Raw genomic sequence first — 21,247 nt, forward strand, 5'->3', positions numbered from 1 at the left:
CTTCCTGGTTATACATTGTAGAACCACAGACTCAACGGTGTATGTATGTTTGTTGTGTTATGTTCACCTCACTCGTCCAGTTTAACATAAATACATACAACACATGCAAAAAGCGGACGAAATAACTTTTTACTTGGCATAGTCAATAAAAAGTGCTATAACAGTGCCGTTGACAAGTTTACTCTTCCTCTAATATTTTCCCGCCAATTTATTAGACACATCATTGATGATATACGACTAGGTAGAATTTCAAAAAGGTATGTTTGTACATGTAAACTTGTTTTGGCACTTTTTTTTTTTTTTTAAAGGCTCTGGCAGTCAACATGTTAAGCCTGTAGGGCTTCTATTTGAGGTTTTGCGGTTATTTTTGCACAATTCATTTATTGAGGTGCCCATATGCTTTTTATTTGTATTGTATTTACTTTAACTCATCTGAAAATGCCTGGATTTATAAGCACCTTATTGCCAAAGGATTTAAGGTACTATATGTTTAGATTACAGCTATCAGCATTAAAAAACAACCCTCCTATGTTTACAGTTTTTTCATTTGTTTTTCTATTGCAAATTTCATGCTGTTGACAAGTTTACTCTTCCTCTAATATTTTCCCGCCAATTTATTAGACACATCATTGATGATATACGACTAGGTAGAATTTCAAAAAGGTATGTTTGTACATGTAAACTTGTTTTGGCACATGGGAAGGAACCTTTAAAAAAAAAGGGTGTGGCAGTCAACATGTTAAGTCTGTAGGGCTTCTATTTGAGGTTTTGCAGTTATGTGTGCATAAATCATTTATTGAGGTGCCCATATGCTTTTTATTTGTATTGTATTTACTTTAACTCATCTGAAAATGCCTGGATTTATAAGCACCTTATTGCTAAAGGATTTAAGGTACTATATGTTTAGATTACAGCTATCAGCATTAAAAAACAACCCTCCTATGTTTACAGTTTTTTCATTTGTTTTTCTATTGCAAATTTCATGCTGTTAATGATAATGAGGATGATGACGATAAGGATTGTAATGATGATGCTAATGACAATAATGATGACGATGATGATGTCAGAAGATATGATGATGATGTAAAATACAGAAAAATTTATAAATTAATTACCGGTAGGTCCAATCGTTGCACTAGCCTGGCAGTCCCCAATGCAATCCGGATAGCTCCCCAATAAGACCAACCAATCAGCATCAACGAAAGATGTCGGCGATGGGTGTAGCGATTACTTACTCGTTGTGAATTCTGTGAAATATTATTTTATTATTGCGGTTAGTGCTCGCCATATCGAATTTAATTGGCGTCCCATACTCCTCTAAATATAAGGCATGCTAGCTAAACTTCAATCTACTCGTTGGTGGCGCTGTCCATATTGAGAGAAAAAAAACAACGGAAAAGAAAATGGTATTTCCAGCTGAAGTTCTGTGACGAAATATTTATTTATGTGATTGCGCTAGAAGAAAAAGCACATTACTGTGTCATTTTATTAAGATCAATGCGGCTACGTTTATTTCATTTTAATTGCCTTTATGTCTATCTCGCGGATTATTATAAGGCTCGAAATTTGTGACACTTCCACAACAAAGCCTGGTCATATCGAGTTCACTGCCTCAGGTACGGAAGGGACCAGAGAGTTCTATTGTAAGGACTAGTGGCCTAGTAGGAGGAGGCCTAGGTGTAGCCCTATCATATATTATGCAGTCTTGGAGGTTAAGCTAGTATTTTAGTAGGAGTAGGCCTAGTCTGTTCTATAATATTAATAATAATTGGTCTAATGATGTCGGGTCGTCTCAACACTGGTTGTATTGCACCTGATCTGATTGGTTTCAGAGTGAGCTATTTGGTTTGCCCTCGCATGCCCTCACCACCATCATCACGGATGGGTGGTTCTGTCTAGTTTTGTTTCGGCAATTTTCTGCCTGGATCATTTTGAAAATTGTCATTTCAGCACATTGTGTTTCGCCACTGCACAGGTCATTCCTGCATAGTCTTCCTACCTCGAACGGATCAATTTGGCCTGTGTCATTTTGTTGGCATACATTATACATAGGTCTTTCCACGCGTGTTGCGTGAGACGGTCAAGTGTTAAAGTGACCTTGACCATGCACAGTTTACTTTTCATGTGCAAGTCCTTTTATTTTATGCTTGTGGTGGTGCACTTTGATCAAGTTGAGGGTTGCGCAGGCCATCGCCGTCGGAGATCAAGAGCACAGCATCGATCAATGGATGTACACGGTAGCACGTCAAAACTTTATTTAGCAGTGCTTCAAAAGTGTTTGTGAAAAATGAGTATTGCAAGTGTTTACACTCATGTGGTGGAAAACAATGAAACCCTCACTCATTTTTTTTTTTTTGTCAACATTGCTTGGTTCCTGCATATAAATTTGCCTAGTGGAAAGGCTAGTCCAGCTTGGAGTGACAGAGGTATCCCATGGAGTACATTTTCTACATCACCAGTTAAAATGTATGCAGATGATAAGAAGTACAGAATCGTTATCAAATCAGATGCAAATACTACAAGTCAGCTACACTACAAAGGGGATCTTGATAGTGTTTTAAAAAGGGAGTTTTGATTGGTTGATGAAAAATGTAAAGTAGTTGTGCATATTTTGTACTCAAACAAGTCCTTTTGCTATAATATAGATCAGGATGAAATTGGAGAAGTGGACAGCATGGGTAAAATCCATGACCTGACAAGATGTATGTTCCAACAGCTGTAAAATCACCTGGACTGATATTGAAGAAATTAAGATATGGACTTTAAAAGCAGTGGTGGTTCCAGAATTTGGTGAAGTCTCCCCGAAATCGAGACAGTGAAGCAAAATTTTCCCGGAATTATATAACCCATCTCCTGCAAATCCAGGTTCATGGAAAGGGGGTTTTCATAGGCCAAATTTAACTCAGAAGTTTTTCTTTAATAAACAAATTCATGATAAAATACTACAGCAGTAAACTGGTAAAAAAACCAGGTGGGCTGCAACCCAAAAACCTGCTGGTTGTAGCCCTCATTACTGTGCATGCTTGTGTGCAGATCATGTTTTAATGAAGAAATTGCTTTATCTAATATGTACAGGTTATCCCAAAATGGCAGAAAAAGAAAAAGTATCCATTAAAACCAGCAGTAATACATGCAAGCATAAGCGACAAGGTACGGTAGAAGATTTCCATGGTCGAAGGGAGACCAGTACAATTGAGCTTGAAACTCTTGTCAATGAAGGTATTTAATTTATTTCTCTTAGCTTCATCTACAGAACAAGCAAGCTGTATTTTTGTCCTGTAAATATTACTGCATGGGAAGCCATATTTATAACAAGATTACTTATTTCAGCTCTGTAACTTTTATTAAAAGTGTAAGTTCGAATATACTGTACATTTTTATTACCCATGTATGTACAGTAATTGTAAAATGTCATATAATAACAGGGTGGTCCTTAATAGTAACTTTGTAGGCATATAGCTTATAGGTCTATTGTTTAAATTGGTTTAATCACATTATTTATGAGAGCATTTTTAATTATTATAAATTGTGACTGTTATTATTATTATTAGTTGTAATTTATTATTAGGTCCCAAAAGCAACGACAAATCTGATGCACATGCAGTGAAAGAAACAAAGGACAAAGAAAAGAAATCCAAAATTTCAACCCAAAATTCCGAAACAAAAGATGAGGTCAAGGCGGAGCAATCAGGAAGTAAATCAGAGAGAACAACTATCACATCAATAGACAAGACCGGGAAAATTCATTTCTTTTCAGGAAACCCTAGTGTAGAAATAACCAAGGGAATCATTCATATATTTAAGGAGAAGTAAGTTTCATTCCAGAATGACTTTTACCTTGCGGTTATTCGCCTTATTTTTCTAGAAAAAATTCTGAGTGCATGAACAAAATATGTTATCATCTGACTTTCCCATGCATTTTCTGAACACTATCAAATGCTGCTGAACAATACACTGTTGGGCATTAAACTCTGTAAGCCACGGGTGTATATTTTCAAATGCCATGTTTTTAATTTATACATTGTAAACATCACCTCCCATAACTATCACTAAGTTTGAAAGCTGATGTAAGCATACACCATATTGAGCCTCGTATCAAACCTATCTTCATAGTACCTTCCAAATTTTTGCCTCATTTTCCCCCCCCAAAAAACAGCTTTAACCTACACATTAGGTTAACACACAGAATGACTTCATATGTCTGATATCTACCTTCTACTTGCTTTTGCTGTTCCCTACCACATCTACCATGCCATTATTTTGCATTATGTGTGTTTTTTTTTTTTTTTAAAGCCAGATGACATCTTTGACAGATGAAGTTCCAAGGAGTGAGATGATTTGCATGCTTGCTGTTCCAGCATCGCTTACGATACATGACATGGTCCAGTTTACAGCACCCTCAGCTGAAGGGATTGAGCTCTTGAGAATCATACGTGATGCCTCTCCCAACCAGTACATGGTGCTTGTGAAGTTTAAGAATGCTGTAAGTCATCATTGTTGTGATCTGCATCATTATCATCATCATCATCTTTATTTTAATCATCATTGTCATCATCTGGGGCTCCAGACCTTTGTCATGGTGACTGGGTAAAAACCTAGCATTATTCCACCACATACTAGTCTCTTGCAGTTTACCCAGTCAGTATATGATTATAGAAAATGTGCACACTTTCTATCTATCCTTGGACACAACAAAATATTGCTTACCAGTCTTTCATTTAACACAAATTTTATCTACATTATGAACTGTTATTATAATATGCTTTCTGTAGAGCTTAGCTGATGAGTTTTATTCTGAGTACAATGGAAAAGTGTTCAACTCCATCGAAAACCAGCAGTGTTACCTTGCATATGTTGCTAGAGTAGAGTTGATGAAGACTTCTGAGGTTAGTGGCCAAGCTGTACAGTATATGTCCATCATATTCAATTGCATGCATTTTGTTAGCAGCATTATCAAGATTCAAGATAAATAATTTCTCTCAAGTATTACAAAAGAAACACACAAGAAAATATCAATTAATATATATTTGGTTATAAACAAATAAATTATAAATAAATTAAATCAGTTAAACAGTTTCAGGCAGAGTAAGTCCTGGATTAATTCCGTAATTGTTATGACATTTTCTATTGCAGGGAGGTTACCTTGTAATGCCAGGGGTCACTGAACTCCCTGTGTGTCACATCTGTCTTGAGAGAATGGATGAAGCAGTGGATGGCATTATCACCATCCTGTGTAACCACTCATTCCATGGCAGCTGCCTCTACAAATGGGGTGATACCAGGTAACATGTTATATATTATATTAAATTGTCGTCATCATCATCTTCATTACCATCACCCATAAACATCATCATCACCATCATCCAAATATTCAACACCACCTAGTTATATTCATTATCATCATCCTCATCATTTCTACCATCAACATTTTTTTCATTATTATCTTCATGTCTATTGCTGTCTTTATTCTAAATACTACAATCATTATTGTCACTATTTTTATCTGTTATATCATCATCATCATCATTGTGCAGTATCATTATTATCAATATCACCATCATCATCATTGTATTATCATCCTCATTTTTTATCATCTTAAATAATTACCATCATATTTCTCAACTGTTATTGCAGATTTTTGATAATTATCTCTACATCTAACTTCTATCCATTCTCATTTTTACAGTTGCCCGGTTTGCCGCTACTCTCAAACTCCAGAAATGGTTGAAGATAATAAATGCTTTAGGTGTGGGGCACAGGAGGTAAACAAATTATATTTTTATATCAAAATTTCATATCCATATAGCATTCTATACCTAGAACGGTCCTTCCTTTTTAACTTATTACTAAACAACCATAACAAACCAAGTATCAACTTCAATTTGTATTCACAAACAACGTAGTCAAAGTTCTAACTACTGTACGACTGAGTCAAATCCTACAGTAGTTGTAGTTCACCTGAAGACGGCTGACAAACAACAACTATCAAACTAACCAATGAAAAGAGCTAATTTTAATAGCAGACAAAATTTCAGAGATCCGGTAATGCGGATGAACATTAAACTGTCGTCTGTCTTTCAAAAACATATTTCCTCATAATTCATAATAGACCATTTTTGTCGGCGCCATCTTTGTTGTTACGGTGAAGCTACATGACCGCAACGTGAGGAGATTTCGTGCAAATCAGGAACTGTTGCATGTGGCTAGCAAAACATGTTAACTTTGCCTTTTAGAAGCTAAACGTAATGTCCCTTTTCTTGAACACAGTAGAGATACAACAGACCTACTTATACAATCGTTTTTATTCATTTCACTTTATTGTAAGTTACAAAAAGCACGTTTTTGTGGGGTAAATATTTCAAGTCGGCGATTTAGCCTGACCGTAGGCTGGCTAAAAAAATCAGCCTGAGGAGGTATAATTTTAGTCGAGGTTCGCGTGATTTAGTTGTAGTGCTAGTCAAAGTTCATTTTAAGAATACGAAATGACGTAATACGAAGTGAGTAATTTATTGTTTTGTGCCATTTTCAGGTGAGATAGTCTGTTTAAACAATCTTAGATGTCTGCATGGCCGTACAAGCTACATGGTTCAGCCAGGTGAAACCAATAGGCTTGTGAAAGGATGTTTTTTGAGTTGGCAGGATGTGGATTCCAGGCAACGTGTTCTCGCCGGTATGCTTGAAAGATACACAAATGGTATAAAAGTTTAATCCACAAGGAATTATATATATATATATATATATATATATATATATATATATATATATATATATTTATGGGAGGAGTAAGGATATATAAAGTAGATATAAAGGGAGGTTATCCCTCAATATAAGCTTGATCTAAATCTAATTCCCTGTAATTTTTTTTTTCAGTATACCTATTTACTAACCAATCAACTTGAATCTCAAAAAGCATATTATGAGGAGAGAATATCAAGAATAGAACAAGAAGCATTATCACAGGTAATATTCAATAAATTATTTGATGAAACAGAGGTACTGTAGTGGGAAGGTGTTGTAGCCTTCTGGATGAGATGCTTGCCTTCCAATCCCAGGGTCCTGGGTTCATTTCCTGTCAGAGTTACAAGATTTTGTTTTCACTTGTATAACTCATACAGTTATTAGCATGTACACGGTTAGATGAAGTAAAATAAAAGATATTCAATTCATTATTTGATGAAATGTGAAGTGTTATCATTGGTAATACCCACTGTATCTGGTTATGTTGCCTGAGATGTGTATAAGAGACAGTATTATCTTCATCATGTATATTGCTGTCTTTATCCTAAATACTACAATCATTATTTTCACTATTTATATCTGTTATATCATCATCATTGTGCAGTATCATCATTATCAATATCACCATCATTATCATTGTATTATCATCCTCATTGTTTATCATCTTAAATATCACCATCATATTTCTCAACTGTTATTGCACATTTTTGATAATTATCTCTACATCTAACTTCTATCCATTCTCATTTTTACAGTTGCCCGGTTTGCCGCTACTCTCAAACTCCAGAAATGGTTGAAGATAATAAATGCTTTAGGTGTGGGGCTCAGGAGGTAAACAAATTATATTTTTATATCAAAATTTCATATCCATATAGCATTCTATACCTAGAACGGTCCTTACTTTTCAACTTATTACCAAACAACCATAACAAACCAAGTATCAACTTCAATTTGTATTCACAAACAACGCAGTCGAAGTTCTAACTACGACTAAATCAAGTCCTACAGTAGTTGTAGTTCAGCTGAAGATGGCTGACAAACAACTATCAAACTAACCAATGAAAAGAGCTAATTTTAATAGCAGACAAAATTTTAGAGATCCGGTAACATGCATGAATATTAAGTCGTCTGTCTTTCGAAAACATATTTTCTCATAATTCATAATAGACCATTATATGCCTAACTAATACTCTATAATAATAACTATATTAGTCATTAATATATAATGACAGAGAAATTGAGCTGTCACTGAAAATTTGCTTTCTTTGGAGAACTATTATAGTTGAGGTTGAGCGAGGGCAGCGCCATCTTTGTTGTTTTTACGGTGAAGCCGTAAATCAGAACTGTTGCATGTGGCTAGCAAAACATGTTAATTTTGCCTTTTGGAAGCTAAATGTAATGTCCCTTTTCTTGAACACAGTGGAGATACATCAGACCTACTTATACAATCGTTTTATTCATTTCACTTTATTGTAAGTTACAAAAAGCACGTTTTTAGTGGGGTAAATATTTCAAGTCGGCGATTTAGCCTGACTGTAGGCTGGCTAAAAAAATCAGCCTGAGGAGGTATAATTTTAGTCGAGGTTCGCGTGATTTAGTTGTAGTGCTAGTCGATTTTCATTTTAAGAATACAAAATGACGCAATTTAGAAGTTTTAGCTCGATCTACGATTGAAGTTCGTTTTAAGAATACTGTGGTTAATGTCATAAAATTTGGGTCACAAAAATGGTTTTTTCTTGGCCCTATACAGTACCTGTAAAATGTTAGTTTCTGCGGTATACTCATACACCTGTCAGGGCCTTGTGTTTTTGGTTTTTTTTTTTAAATGCAACCCTTTACCTAGAGTGGCTTCTTTGCAATGTATGGGGTGAACTCTAATGAAAACATATTAATTTTGATAGTAATATGGCATTTGTAAAATGTTATTATTATTATTATTATTATGTAACAGAGTCTGTGGATTTGCTTGGTGTGTGGTGTTGTTGGATGTGGACGGTACGTTGAAGCTCACGCCCATGAACATTTCAAGGAAACGCAGCATACATACGCATTACAAGTTGGTCAGAACAAAGTGTGGGATTATGCAGGCGGTAAGGCTGTTTGTATGTACGAATTGATAAGTATAGAAATACATCCCAAACCCCCCCCACATAAAGTCTCACCTACAGAAATACATGAACCTTCTCACCTATACAACCCCACTTTGTGTCATTTATATTTGAGAAAATATTTATATAGTAACATTTAATTTAGCAAGGAAAGATGAAATGCAAGTCATTATACATTATCTACTGCATATTATATGTAAGGGAAAATATTTCAAGTTGAAAGATTTTGTTGGCAGATAATTATGTACACCGTCTAATGCAGACAAAAGGAGATGGTAAAATGGTGGAATGGGATCATGAAGATGGAAGCAACAGGGAGGAGAAGTTGGATTCAATCACCTTGGAAGTAGGTTTTGTAGAATAGCTATACTGTCCTATACAATTCTTGAAAACTATTTTTTGGGATGTTATGTTAAAATTAGTGATGATTTAGAAAATGTGATAGCCTACATGAAGAAATGAAGCATGAGTATAAAAAGGTGGTGAATAAGAATATGTGTACAGAGAGGGGTAAATGAGCTGAATTATGGGAGGAGTAAGGATATATAAAGTAGATATAAAGGGAGGTTATCCCTCAATATAAGCTTGATCTAAATCTAATTCCCTGTAATTTTTTTTTTCAGTATACCTATTTACTAACCAATCAACTTGAATCTCAAAAAGCATATTATGAGGAGAGAATATCAAGAATAGAACAAGAAGCATTATCACAGGTAATATTCAATAAATTATTTGATGAAACAGAGGTACTGTAGTGGGAAGGTGTTGTAGCCTTCTGGATGAGATGCTTGCCTTCCAATCCCAGGGTCCTGGGTTCATTTCCTGTCAGAGTTACAAGATTTTGTTTTCACTTGTATAACTCATACAGTTATTAGCATGTACACGGTTAGATGAAGTAAAATAAAAGATATTCAATTCATTATTTGATGAAATGTGAAGTGTTATCATTGGTAATACCCACTGTATCTGGTTATGTTGCCTGTTTGTAAATGCACTTCAGTCTTGTTCTTTAATGTGTAACACAACATACATACAGTTTTGCATTGTATATATACAGTTTTGGATCGTTTAATTATTAACATCCTCAATCGAGTGCGGTTTAAATTGATAATATATTGTATTTACATGGAGATATACAGTATATATAAAATGCAGAGTATTGTTTTGGCTGAGAACCTTTGTAGTTGATGGAATGATAATTTCTCAATTTTATTTTATTTCTATTTTTCAGAGGTTAGAGTTAGAATCAAGATCCAAGAAAAAAGTAGAGGAATGTGAGAAATATGAAAACCGGGTACAGAATTTATTAAAAGAGAAAACAACATTAGAAAAGAAGATTAGTCAACTAAACAGCAAATTACAGAAGATAAATCAAAATTATATTGAGGAAAAAGAGGTAAAATTTATGATATCTGAAATGATATTTAGAAACATACCTTTTTAAATAAAATGAATAATAATAGGTGAAATATAGGTAAAGGTGGGAGAATAACCCATAACTTGCAGCGTCATTGTGCTAAATTGTGTATGGGCGCGATTCCTGACTACCTAGCAGCCGTAAAGAGGCGCTTCATGGTAGCTACATGTTCACATCATTCCTCGACAGGGGCTGAAATGAACCATAACATCGAGGTAACCCCCTACTCTTTGAAAAGATGCAATGGGTTCTTTAAAGTGCACAAGAACCAGATGTATACACTAGACCACCATTTTAAGTCCTTATCCTAAAAGCCTTGGTCTTACCAACCGAACCATGGACGAGGAGCGGCTGAAACTAGCGCCGATGTTAAGGCTGTAGCCAGCGGCGCCCCTGCCTTACCGCTCGGCCACTCGAATCACTACCAAAATTACCCCAATAGTCCAATGGAACAATCATCAAGTGACATTCTGTGGGTGTTTATGAAATTAGATGATTATCCAATATGTTATATTGAATTATCTAATAATTATCAGAAAAAGTTGAAAAAAAACCAAAAATGAAAGATTGTTTCCAGTTCACAATTATCAAATATAATATCCTAATTAGATGGTAATTTTTAGGTGGGCTTGCTGTAAACTTATAAAGCCTACAATTTAGCAACACTGAACAATTTTTAAAATCAACCAATCAGCTTTAGTTCTTATATAAGTACATGAAAACACATAGTATAATAATTTATTTTTATCTCCAAGTATTTAATATCTTATCATGTTTCATCAGTGTGTTTTGGCTTTACTTATTGCAGATGAACAAAGGTTTACGTTTAAATCAGAAAGTTTGGCAAGATAAAGTGTCAACTCTTGAATCATCAAGCAAAGCTGAGAGAGAAAAGTATCAGAAGGTTGGTAGTGTGCCCACCTTGTGTCTGTTGAATAGCCGAGCAGTTGGCCTAGCGGTTAAGGCAGAGGCACTGCAACTTATAGCCATAATATCGGCGCTGGTTTGAACGGCACGTTGCCTATGGTTCTGTTTGCGGAACAAGTGTTCTCGTATAAGGACTATAAAAACTGTATACCAAGTGTACACACTTGGCTTTTGTGCACTTAAAAGAACCCAGTACATATTTCGAAACGACTAAAGGGTTACCCTGGTATATTGGTCCATACAGCCCCTGTGGCCTTGCGGGTATGGATTTTATGATCCTTTGCATGAGGTACCTTTGTAAACATAAATTCTAGGTGGGTTGAGTATGCTTAGTTGACTATAAAGACAATAAATATTCCCCAGCCCAATTTGAACCTAAGACCTTTTGATTAACATTTGATTAAAATCTAGGTAAATAAAATAATCTGAATGATAGGGCTACAAAGCTGTGTGAATATACTCCCTATGAAATTATGCAAATTAATGTAATGTATGGTATGATTATAATGATAATGATAGAAATATTAGTTTTTGCAACATTGTTTGTTAACTTCATATCTATATATAAGAAAAAAAGAAAACATAATTCAGTTTCCTTTCAACAAAAAATTATTGCTGTTACTTAACTACTGATTACCAAATACATGTTGTTTGTTACAGGAGGTGGCTGATTTGCAGGAGCAGTTAAGAGATGTGATGTTTTTTTTAGAAGCACAAGATAAAATAAAGCAAAGTCCGGCTGGCATCCGCCAAGAGATTCAAGATGGACAGATCCTGGTTGGCTCAGCGTCGGGGACATCAGATTCAAAACCAACTCAGAAGCGTGGGAAGAAGAAGAAATGATCACAAAATTGTAAGAATAATGATGTTAATAGTAGTGATAGTTACAATAGTATTAAACCTTTCATTTGCATACACAAGTTCTTTGACTGGTAACATACACTGTATGCCTGAATTTGGCAAAAAAAAAATTCCGTCCCATGTTTTTAGTATAGGACAATTACACTTCATTTAAAGTTTTAACAGAAAGTAATTAAAGCTCATAATTCTGTTATTTTCATTCATTAACAGAACACCGAGAGAACAGACTGGTTGAATTCTTATTAGTGACAAGAAGGCGGAAATGGAGCCATTGTAGATGTGGAGTGAAGACAAAATGCTGTCATCCTTGAATTTAACTGACCTCGTACCCTCAGCTCCAATAGGAACTAAATATTCATTGGGTGGAGAAACTCAAAAAGATGCAAGCTAAAAGATCTCTGTGGCTTTTTATATAGTGCCTATGCTGAAATTTTGAGTCAGGATTGTGGTGCATGGCCAGAGTGGATAACTTCATTGTTAACATCATAAAGATCACTATATATTTGGTACGGAAATCCCATTCAATCAAAAAACTATCCTATGGTAAATTTTTAAGCATAAAATTATATACTGCAAATATTTGTATGTACATTCATTTTCTATTTTAAATGATAGGTAAATAATTTTACTCAATATATAGCTTTGCTCCCCTTTGAAATGTTTAGAAACAACTGGGTAAACTATAAACCCTTAACTTTACCCAAGCAAACGTCATTTGAAGAAGATATCTGTGATTTTTTTAGTGAATAACATTTGTCTGTCGGAGAGATAAGAACAGCAGTTGTGGTTTTAATTCCTCCTTGTGCATATTAACTATTTTTACTTACCTTTTCCCAAGTGTGTAACTAGGTGCTTAGTAAACCGTGGTTTTCTTAAAATTGCTACAGTGTTCTCAGTGTAATTTCTCAGTCACCGACGCAATCAGGATTAATAATTCGTATTAAGGGAATTTACGCCCACAAACCTTCTAGTTATTAATATTTTGGTTATAATAGAAAATATTTATTTTTTGGTGACGTCACACTCACAATATACTGTAGTGAGCATGCATATGTCATAAGCTAGATTAAGTCACCTTTTCCTGGTAAGGCAAACTTTCCCGGCATGCTTTTCCCATGGATAAACAAACACCACTGCTTTGCACATGGATGCCTTGCCTAGCTAGGGCTACAAGAGCCGCATTGTTAGCATTGTATAATACTTAAACAAGGTACGTCTCCAACTGAATTATTCTTAGTTACTTTTTTTTTCTTATTTTAATTTTTTTCTTTTGAAAGTATACTTTCTATCACATATAATTGCACTGTCTACTTAGGCCTGGGCCTAGTCTTATTAATCTTCATCGTCCCCTGCTACACAGTACATAAGTAGGCTAGCCCCCCCCCCATATAGTACAGACGTTTGCTAGGCAACAGAACATGATTGCACCCTCCTTCCCAGGTGTTCATGTAACATTTGCATATTGTTAGCTAACCAGTTGTGTGTATTGCTTTGTGAAAATGGGTACCGTGGCGTTCTCATTTTCACAAAGCATTTGCATCCCCTCTTGGAAAGACAGAACTTCGAAATAATTGTCTCCATATCTCTGCTAATTTATCACCGTAATTTAGCTTACACTTATGCATGGAGGAAGCACTTAAAATTTACAATAATCATTTCACTACCTGACCCATTTTATGTGAATTGTATTTTTTGAGACGAATAAATGAAATGAAACCCCGAACTTTATTCATGCATTACATAAGTAGTTTCATCTTGCTGTACTCCAACGTCAGTGGCGCATGGTAATAACCAACTGACTGCAGACCATTTCCGGTCACACATTACTCTCCATAACGCAGCACCCCCTAAGTTCCGTCACCTCTGGGTTGCAATGACCAGTGGTAATAGTGGCCATTTGGGAGGGACCCAAGTAAATATCAGTCATGCAACTAAACTAGCGGCACTGGGCCTTTGCTCTGTGTTGGGTCCCGAGTGGAATTCAAGGAAGCCCCTCGTGCTCCACAGTTAGGCCAAATAAAAAAAATGATTGTGTTTGCCTCGCCCGATCGACCCAAATTTTACAAAATTCAGGGTCGGCATTAAATTAAAGTAAATCACCTTTATGTTTGTGAAATAAAAATGCTGACAGTTTTATGTGTGCTTCCTATTACTAATTGATTGTAAATTAGACTAGTATTTCCACTCACAATAGTGTAGTCTCAATTACTTGCACAAAAGTGCACTTCAAAAAGGAGAAAAAGAAAATAAAAACATTTTGATTGATTTTAAAATTACAGTACTGTACTGTACTTGCAGAGACTACATTATGAGTAAATGTTTTAAGTTTATTTTATTTGTTTTTCATGGTTCATGGTTTTTTTTTTTTGTGACTACAAGGAACAATAATTTTTTTTCATGAGCTTACAGTATATGGCTGGAATAGCTTTGGACTAGAATAGGGGCCAAGGCCTAGCCTATTTTGGTGCATGGTATGCGATGCAGATCCAAAATTGTTGTATTATTTGTGTATTTTCTACTTTTTAAGCGTAAACACATTTTTGGTTTAAACAAAAAAAAAGTTTTCCTACCCATTTTTTGGGATTTTCCCAAAACGTGGCCAACACAATTTTTTTTTTTTTTTTTTTGCCTTATCGGGTGTATTTTAATTAGATGCATGTTAATTATGGATGAAAATTGACGATGTTCGATTGTGAAGGTCTCCCTAAAACTGTGGTTTTGTGGTCTTTTGCATCTTTGGTCTTTAGTTAGAAGGAATATTATTTGAGATGGTCTGTAATGTGGGGTGGGGGGGGGGTTCCTTAATTAAAGGGAGACCTGTAATTATTTGAAGATAATGTAACAATGACTACAGCCTGTATGCATGTTTCTGACTCAACTATAGCTGTATATTAATGTACTGGTATTAAAAAGTAACAAAAGTTTTAATATAGATCTCATTTAGTTTAGTTGATAAACATGATTTATACACACGTAGTGTTTTCAGGAGGCACCAGAGATTCTCCAAAAAAGAGTTCAACGTTCTCAGCTCCTTTATCGTTAGAGCTGATGTGAGCTAATTTTTAGGCACCTGTATATTCGCGTTCTGTAAAAGCAGTGTACGCCAACAAATTCTTCTCCAATGCAGGGGGCCCGGGGTTCTCCTTCTCCGCACTGATGCTGACACTGTCACTATATTTGTTGGATGTCATAATACAATGTGTTTGCAATCACGATATATGCCTATGTTCTATTTATAGAAGCAATATTATATACTTTTCAAGCCCGTATCCAGGGGGGTTGGTTCGTTGGGTTCGAACGAACCCCCTTTTCATGAAGTGCCCTTTCAACAAAGGCTGGCTAGCCTACACTTTAGGCCTAGCCTAGAGCCTATCATCATTAAAAGTCCTACTTTAATACCCGATTGTTAGGCCTACCTAGTAACATAAAAAATTCAGGCCCCGAACCCTTGACTCAGACATACCGGGATGGTGTCCGGCGGGGGATAGTTTCACCTGTGTGTATATATATATATGATTATAATACGCTACAACCAACCATACAAATTTGTCCCGGTTCTTTTTGTTACTGATTGTCTAGTAAGTGAGTATAGTATGTTACAACTTCCGAAGTGCTATATAAATAAAGAATAAACCATACTGGATTCTTTGGAGTTTGTAACATGCTGCTGTTGTTAAATTACCAATACTGTAGTACTAAAGTAGTAGTTTTTTTATTTTTTTATTTTTTTTTCCCAACTCAAAAAATTACCTCTTTAATATATACATTTTTTTTAATGTTTGGCCTCTCAAATCAATTAAATAACACCTGTAAATGCTTAGAATGCTGGACCCCCACCGGGGTTTTGGCCCTGGACCCCCGGAGGCCCTTGGCGGCCCCCCTGGCCCCAGCCAATGGTGCTCGCAAGTGCCCTTTCAGTATCAAAAAGAACCCCCCTACCAAAATCCTGGCTACGGGCTTGCTTTTGTTAAAGTTGCAATATGTATACTTTTTTTAAAGCCACCATGGTCCAAGACCGATAGACCAATATGCTCTTGTGTAGTAATATAGCATGGAATGGTGTCAAATAAATTATGGATAACATTATTGTTGATGTGAGTTTTTGAAGTCAATAACTGATTTGTTTCTTTGAATGATCTACCGGTACCTATATATAATTAATATTTGGGGGTTTTTTTTTAATTTTATTTTTTACACAGTATCTTTAATAAAGTCCCCACTCACCAATGCTCCCAAATAACTGATCACCAATATTAAATTGTTATTAAATTAATATTATTATTAACATGCAAAATTCTTCTAAGTAAACCAATGGAAATACGTACTACTTGTCGATTTGATTCGTTGGTTTCGTTGTTGATCTTCATTAGATAAGGACTGGGTTTGTTAACGACAAAAACAATTAAAAAAAAAAAAAACGACAAACAGATACACTCTAGTTCTATAGAAATAAGTGCGATGTATATAAACGGATTTTTTATATTGTTTCTGTCGATAAATTATATAATAATGAACATGAATTTATTCCCATGATGTAGGCCTTAATGGGAATAAATTTTATGACATTTTTTTTTTAAATATTCATGCCAGTGATCATATATACGGTAATTTAATGACAGAAAAAATATAAAAAACGTTTATCAACATTAGTGTTCCCACATGGCATTGACTTTATTCTACAGAACTAGTAACCATAGTACCGTAAAGCCGGGCACTAACTGCGTACGACTGTCGCGTTTGTAGGGGGTAACTGTGTATAGTCAGGGGCGAGTTTGTAGGGGGTAACTGTGTATAGTCAGGGGAGAGGTTGTAGGGGGTAACTGTGTATAGTCAGGGGAGAGTTTGTAGGGGACGAGATTGCAAGGGGAAAGTATGTAGGGGACGAGATTGCAAGGGGAAAGTTTGCTAGGGGGCGGGGCACATAAGACGGGCCTCTGGAGATCGGGGCCATGGTTCAACGAACCGCTTGCCTGCGGTAGTTAAGCCACTAGTTAGTAACGTCACTGCATTTCCCTTCTTTCTCTTTACTCCGACGTTTGAATCGGTTTCAGTTAACAAAGACATGAACAAATTTCAATTGTGCGTATTACATTTTTATTGAAACTCAAAAACGCCAGCCTCTTAGGCTATGTTCAGACAAAACGAGTTACGCTAGCGTAACGTTAATTGAGTGGTATGAACGTACTGGCGTACGATAGATTCCAAATTAGCGTAGGGGCCTACGCCACTGAGTTATGACAGTTATGCAGTAATGATTCGGATTCGGTGTGAATCTATCTTAATTAAGATGAAATTAACAGTTGATGATCTTCACTCATAGTGGCCATCATGATCTGATCAAAATGGTCACTTGATGCAACTCATAGTAATGTTATTGTTGCTACTCAGAAATATTAGTCCATTAGGAAACAAGATTTCTAGAGGCAAATTTCCGTATTATAAAACGTTTTTAAATAATAAAAGTAATAATAATTAGTGCAATAATATAAATGAATGTATTTAATACTAAATATTATGGTGCAACAAACATATCGTATCATCAAATCATTTTGGAGGATTTATTTTCCAATAGGAATCTCGCATACGTATGGCAACTTTTTGTCGCAACGGAGGTCATTCCAGGTCAGGTAATTACCATTCCTTTTCCATTGGTGAACACAATTTTCCTTTCCTACTACACGGTTATTGGGTTCACCGCCGGGTAGCCATCTCTTGTACCTGTATGGTGATTTGTCCGACCAACGCCAAGTACTGCCCGACCTCCTCAAACCAATCCAGTATGTGTATCCATCTGCATCGGGATTATTGTTATAAGTTTTCCAAAGCGTGAAAACAAATTTGTTTTCTTCTTCACTTCCGATGGAGACGAGATTACCATATGAGTTTTCGCAGGAGGAGCAATCCTTACTTGCCTCATCCCAAGTCTTTAAAGATGCGTAGAATCGATAGCACTTATTTCCATTTTGAACCCAAAATTTTGGACATTTTGGACATTGAGAGCCATCAGAAGGGCTTGCAGCCACCGCAATGATGATACCAAGTAGCAATACCTATCAATAGAAATATAGAACATATAATACTAAATGAAAACTTCTTAAATTATACTGATTATTATACCTATTACCCAGTTTGTAGTCCCTGTTGGGAATTTAATGTAATGTAGATAGATTTAAATAGCGCACCGAAACGGTCTCAATGTCCTCGAGATGTGGACTACAGTAGGCCTATATACCGTAGCTCTTACAGTAACTTGCTTCTCCCCTAAGGGTCTCTTCATGTCTGAGCTACCCGGTAGCGTATACCAGCTACTCTCGTCAGTCCACAACAGGGGTATCCCACTGATCTGGGGTAGCATGGGTTCCAGGCCCTAAATTTTGGTTAATCACTCTTTATTGCGATTATTGCGCGCCATACCTAATTTATTTGGTGTCCCATACTCGATTTCTTTTTTTCGGATTATAATTATTCTCAAAATTAACTAGCTTGTTGGTGGCGCTGTCCAGAATGATAAAAAGCAATACTAATAAGGGACTTGTGTAGAGTAAAATTCCCTGGTTCCCTGGTTCTTTTAAGTGCACACGAGCCATATTGTGTAAATTGGGCCTACAGTTTAATTACAGTCCTTATCCGAAAAGATTTGTTATGCAATCTCTAAACCGTCTTGTTAATGATATAAAATATAAATTGTATAAGAGGAATCTGCTAATATAAAAAAAAAATGCTGCTCCGCCCCAGTGGAGGGAGCGAGCCAGCAGCGGTTAGTAGGAAAATTCCCACCCCTATTGGTAAACTTAGTTTGGACCACCACCGACGCCCACTACGAGATCGTCGGACTAAACACATTAATTTGCTGATCTAAATAATCTGATGTATTTGAATTGAAAACGTTTTCTGATAAGATCATTTGCAATGACATCAAAGAAACAAGCTTCGTGTGACAATTAATAATCCTTTGCTTTATCCAAAATATATGTTCTTGTTCGGTTGCTCTTTAGTATAAAGAAATGATTTCTCTCTTGGAAGAACACCTTTGGTGAATGGATATTAAAATGTATTCGGCTTTTCCTGTACATACAAGCTGGAAAGTCATTGTTTTTTCTGATTTTTTATCGGTTAAACTTTCTTTTTTTTATTCTGGCCCTATGGGGCTTCCCGGGTTTGCAAAAAAGCCCGGTTGTTTTGTCCTGATTTTTTTTTTTTTTTTTTGGGGTCCACGCAAGTTTTTTTTTTTTTTTGGGGGTCCGCGCAAGGCGCTGACCCCAGAGCCTTTACTGTTCTAGTTACCAAAACTTTAAAAGCGCTCAGCGTCGCCAGTTTTGAACGGACGTGTAGCAAATTTTGTACATTGTACACATAAACTATAGGTGATTTCCAACAAAGGTTCATCGCCCCGTTTTAAAGTTGAACCCCAGGGTTCTTCATCTACTAAACGAATCAAAGACCGAGATAATCCATTTTGTTTCCAAATTCTCAAACTATAGTCCCATAAGCACTGTTATGATTGGTTCTACTGCTATTGATGTCAAGGCAGAAGTCAGGAACCTGGGTGCTGTATTCGATTCATCAATGCAAATTAAGCAACACATTAAAAACATCTGTAAAGCATCATATTCAGGAATCAGGAAAATAGGCAGCATTAGAAAGTACCTTGATAGAAGAACAACAGTCAGACTGGTACATGCCTTCATTACCTCACGCCTGGATTGGTGTAACAGTCTCTTGTATGGATTACCTAGGTCTGAAATTGCTAAACTACAGCGGATACAGAACACAGCAGCTCGCATTGTAACACGCAGTAAACCATTTGCTCACATAACCCCAATCCTCAATGACATTCACTGGCTGCCCATTGAGAAGAGGCTTATCTTCAAGATACTGCTCACCACTTTCAAAGCTCTTCAATCAACAACTCCTGCTTACATTACACAACTGGTCAACCCTCACCACTCAGTTCGCATTCTTAGGTCATCATCTCAACTCAGACTGCAAAATCTGAGAACATCAACATCTACATATGGTGATAAAAGGTTCTCTGTTGCTTCGGCACAACTTTGGAACACGCTACCTTGCGATATTAGTTTTCTTCCTTTAAGTGTGCTTTGAAGACGCACCTTTTTGGTGCACTCTAATTTTTTATATTTAGTTTTTGTCATAGACAGCTAGATAACCACACCATTATGGTATGCTGTAATTAATGTACTGGCCGGTCTTGCACCTTAAATTGCCATTGAACGGTGCGGTGGTGATGGTTTTTCACTTTCTTGGCGGTCTTGGTTAGTTTTAGGTTATTTCGTGTTTTAGTTTTTTGGGGTTTTTTTTTTCTTCTATTTTTCTGTTTATGTGAAGCGCATAGAAGCTCCGGCATTATGCGCTATATAAATAAAACATTATTATTATTATTATTCTCCCTACACCTACAAAACAAAACAAGAGTTTCAGCAAAGGATCGGACTGTACATTACTGCCATTACCACTAATAGGACACGTCGCATGGGTGGCGCGGTCGGTTCTAAAGAAGTTAAGGTTGTGAGTTTGAATTGCGTCTTGTACTTCTTTTTTTTTTTCAATTTCATTTTTAAGAAAAATTTTTTTTTTCAATTTTAAGATATTTTAATTCTGTACAAATGTATATTCTAAATATTTTTTTTTTACTACAGATGAACATTCTAATTATTTAGAAATTTCTTTCTTATTAGCTCTTCAAAAACACCTGAGGAACGCTCGGACCGGTGAAAGGTCGCTATTGTTTCGTTGTGAAAGTAGGGGGGGGGGGTGGTTTTTCCGCACTGGAAAAATTTAACTACTGTAAAATCTAACTGTTGTCCACCCATCTTTTATAACACATCTCAATTTTGTAAATAGTTTTATTTAATGCCAGGGAGCCTTAATCAGTTATAAAAACTGCTTTTCACAGGGTACTCAACCAACATAAATACAATACATACCGTAAGAAATCGTTCAAACACAAGAGAAACGCACATGTTATACAAATTTAAATATCAATAAATCAAAATCAGCATACAATTGAATTATAACGGTTAAACTGCTTAAAAATATAGAGTTATTAGTGCATAAAAACTTATTTTTATTATTATTATAAATATATAAACCCATTGTTTTACAAAATAAGATCCTTCTTTGTTCATAAAAAAACACTAAATTATGCGGACCCATTTTAATAGTTGGAGATATTTTC

General features: G+C 35.8%; 2 protein-coding genes across 3 annotated transcripts; one reads left to right on the forward strand and one right to left on the reverse strand.

The window, feature by feature from the left end:
* The first annotated feature begins 1,369 nt into the window (after positions 1 to 1,369).
* LOC117122168 (BRCA1-associated protein-like) lies at positions 1,370 to 12,831 on the forward strand. 2 transcript variants are annotated; one of them, XM_033267675.1, is made up of 14 exons: positions 1,370 to 1,616; positions 3,076 to 3,219; positions 3,569 to 3,809; positions 4,294 to 4,483; positions 4,773 to 4,886; positions 5,134 to 5,282; positions 5,687 to 5,762; positions 8,690 to 8,828; positions 9,083 to 9,192; positions 9,470 to 9,559; positions 10,078 to 10,242; positions 11,072 to 11,167; positions 11,851 to 12,043; positions 12,262 to 12,831. In XM_033267675.1, exons 1-13 carry the CDS (start codon positions 1,532 to 1,534, stop codon positions 12,031 to 12,033), a joined length of 1,782 nt encoding a protein of 593 aa, XP_033123566.1. In that variant the 5' UTR covers positions 1,370 to 1,531; the 3' UTR covers positions 12,034 to 12,043; positions 12,262 to 12,831. The 2 variants fall into 2 exon arrangements, with proteins under 2 accessions (XP_033123566.1, XP_033123567.1); XM_033267676.1 differs by lacking the exon at positions 5,687 to 5,762 and adding an exon at positions 7,494 to 7,569.
* Positions 12,832 to 17,609: 4,778 nt separating this feature from the next.
* Positions 17,610 to 18,638, reverse strand: LOC117122163 (echinoidin-like). The gene is made up of 2 exons (XM_033267670.1): positions 18,573 to 18,638; positions 17,610 to 18,101 (listed from the first exon to the last, which is right to left on the reverse strand). The coding sequence occupies exons 1-2, from the start codon at positions 18,636 to 18,638 to the stop codon at positions 17,610 to 17,612; spliced, it is 558 nt and encodes a 185-aa protein (XP_033123561.1).
* Between the last annotated feature and the right edge of the window lie 2,609 nt (positions 18,639 to 21,247).

The sequence above is a fragment of the Anneissia japonica genome, unplaced genomic scaffold, assembly GCF_011630105.1.
Source record: "Anneissia japonica isolate Jap-2015-1 unplaced genomic scaffold, ASM1163010v1 scaffold288265_len830512_cov201, whole genome shotgun sequence".
Classification (NCBI taxonomy): domain Eukaryota; kingdom Metazoa; phylum Echinodermata; class Crinoidea; order Comatulida; family Comatulidae; genus Anneissia; species Anneissia japonica.

What these genes read in the sequence shown, in the direction of transcription:
- LOC117122163 (XM_033267670.1), bottom strand. Translation starts at nt 18,638, where the DNA reads ATGGCTCGTGTGCACTTAAAAGAACCAGGGAACCAGGGAATTTTACTC. An exon ending in TCTACACAAGTCCCTTATTA is followed by an intron (nt 18,102 to 18,572) that starts GTATTGCTTTTT and finishes TTCTATTGATAG; the next exon opens with GTATTGCTACTTGGTATCAT.
- LOC117122168 (XM_033267675.1), top strand. Translation starts at nt 1,532, where the DNA reads ATGTCTATCTCGCGGATTATTATAAGGCTCGAAATTTGTGACACTTCC. An exon ending in TGAAACTCTTGTCAATGAAG is followed by an intron (nt 3,220 to 3,568) that starts GTATTTAATTTA and finishes ATTTATTATTAG; the next exon opens with GTCCCAAAAGCAACGACAAA. An exon ending in AACAAGAAGCATTATCACAG is followed by an intron (nt 9,560 to 10,077) that starts GTAATATTCAAT and finishes TCTATTTTTCAG; the next exon opens with AGGTTAGAGTTAGAATCAAG.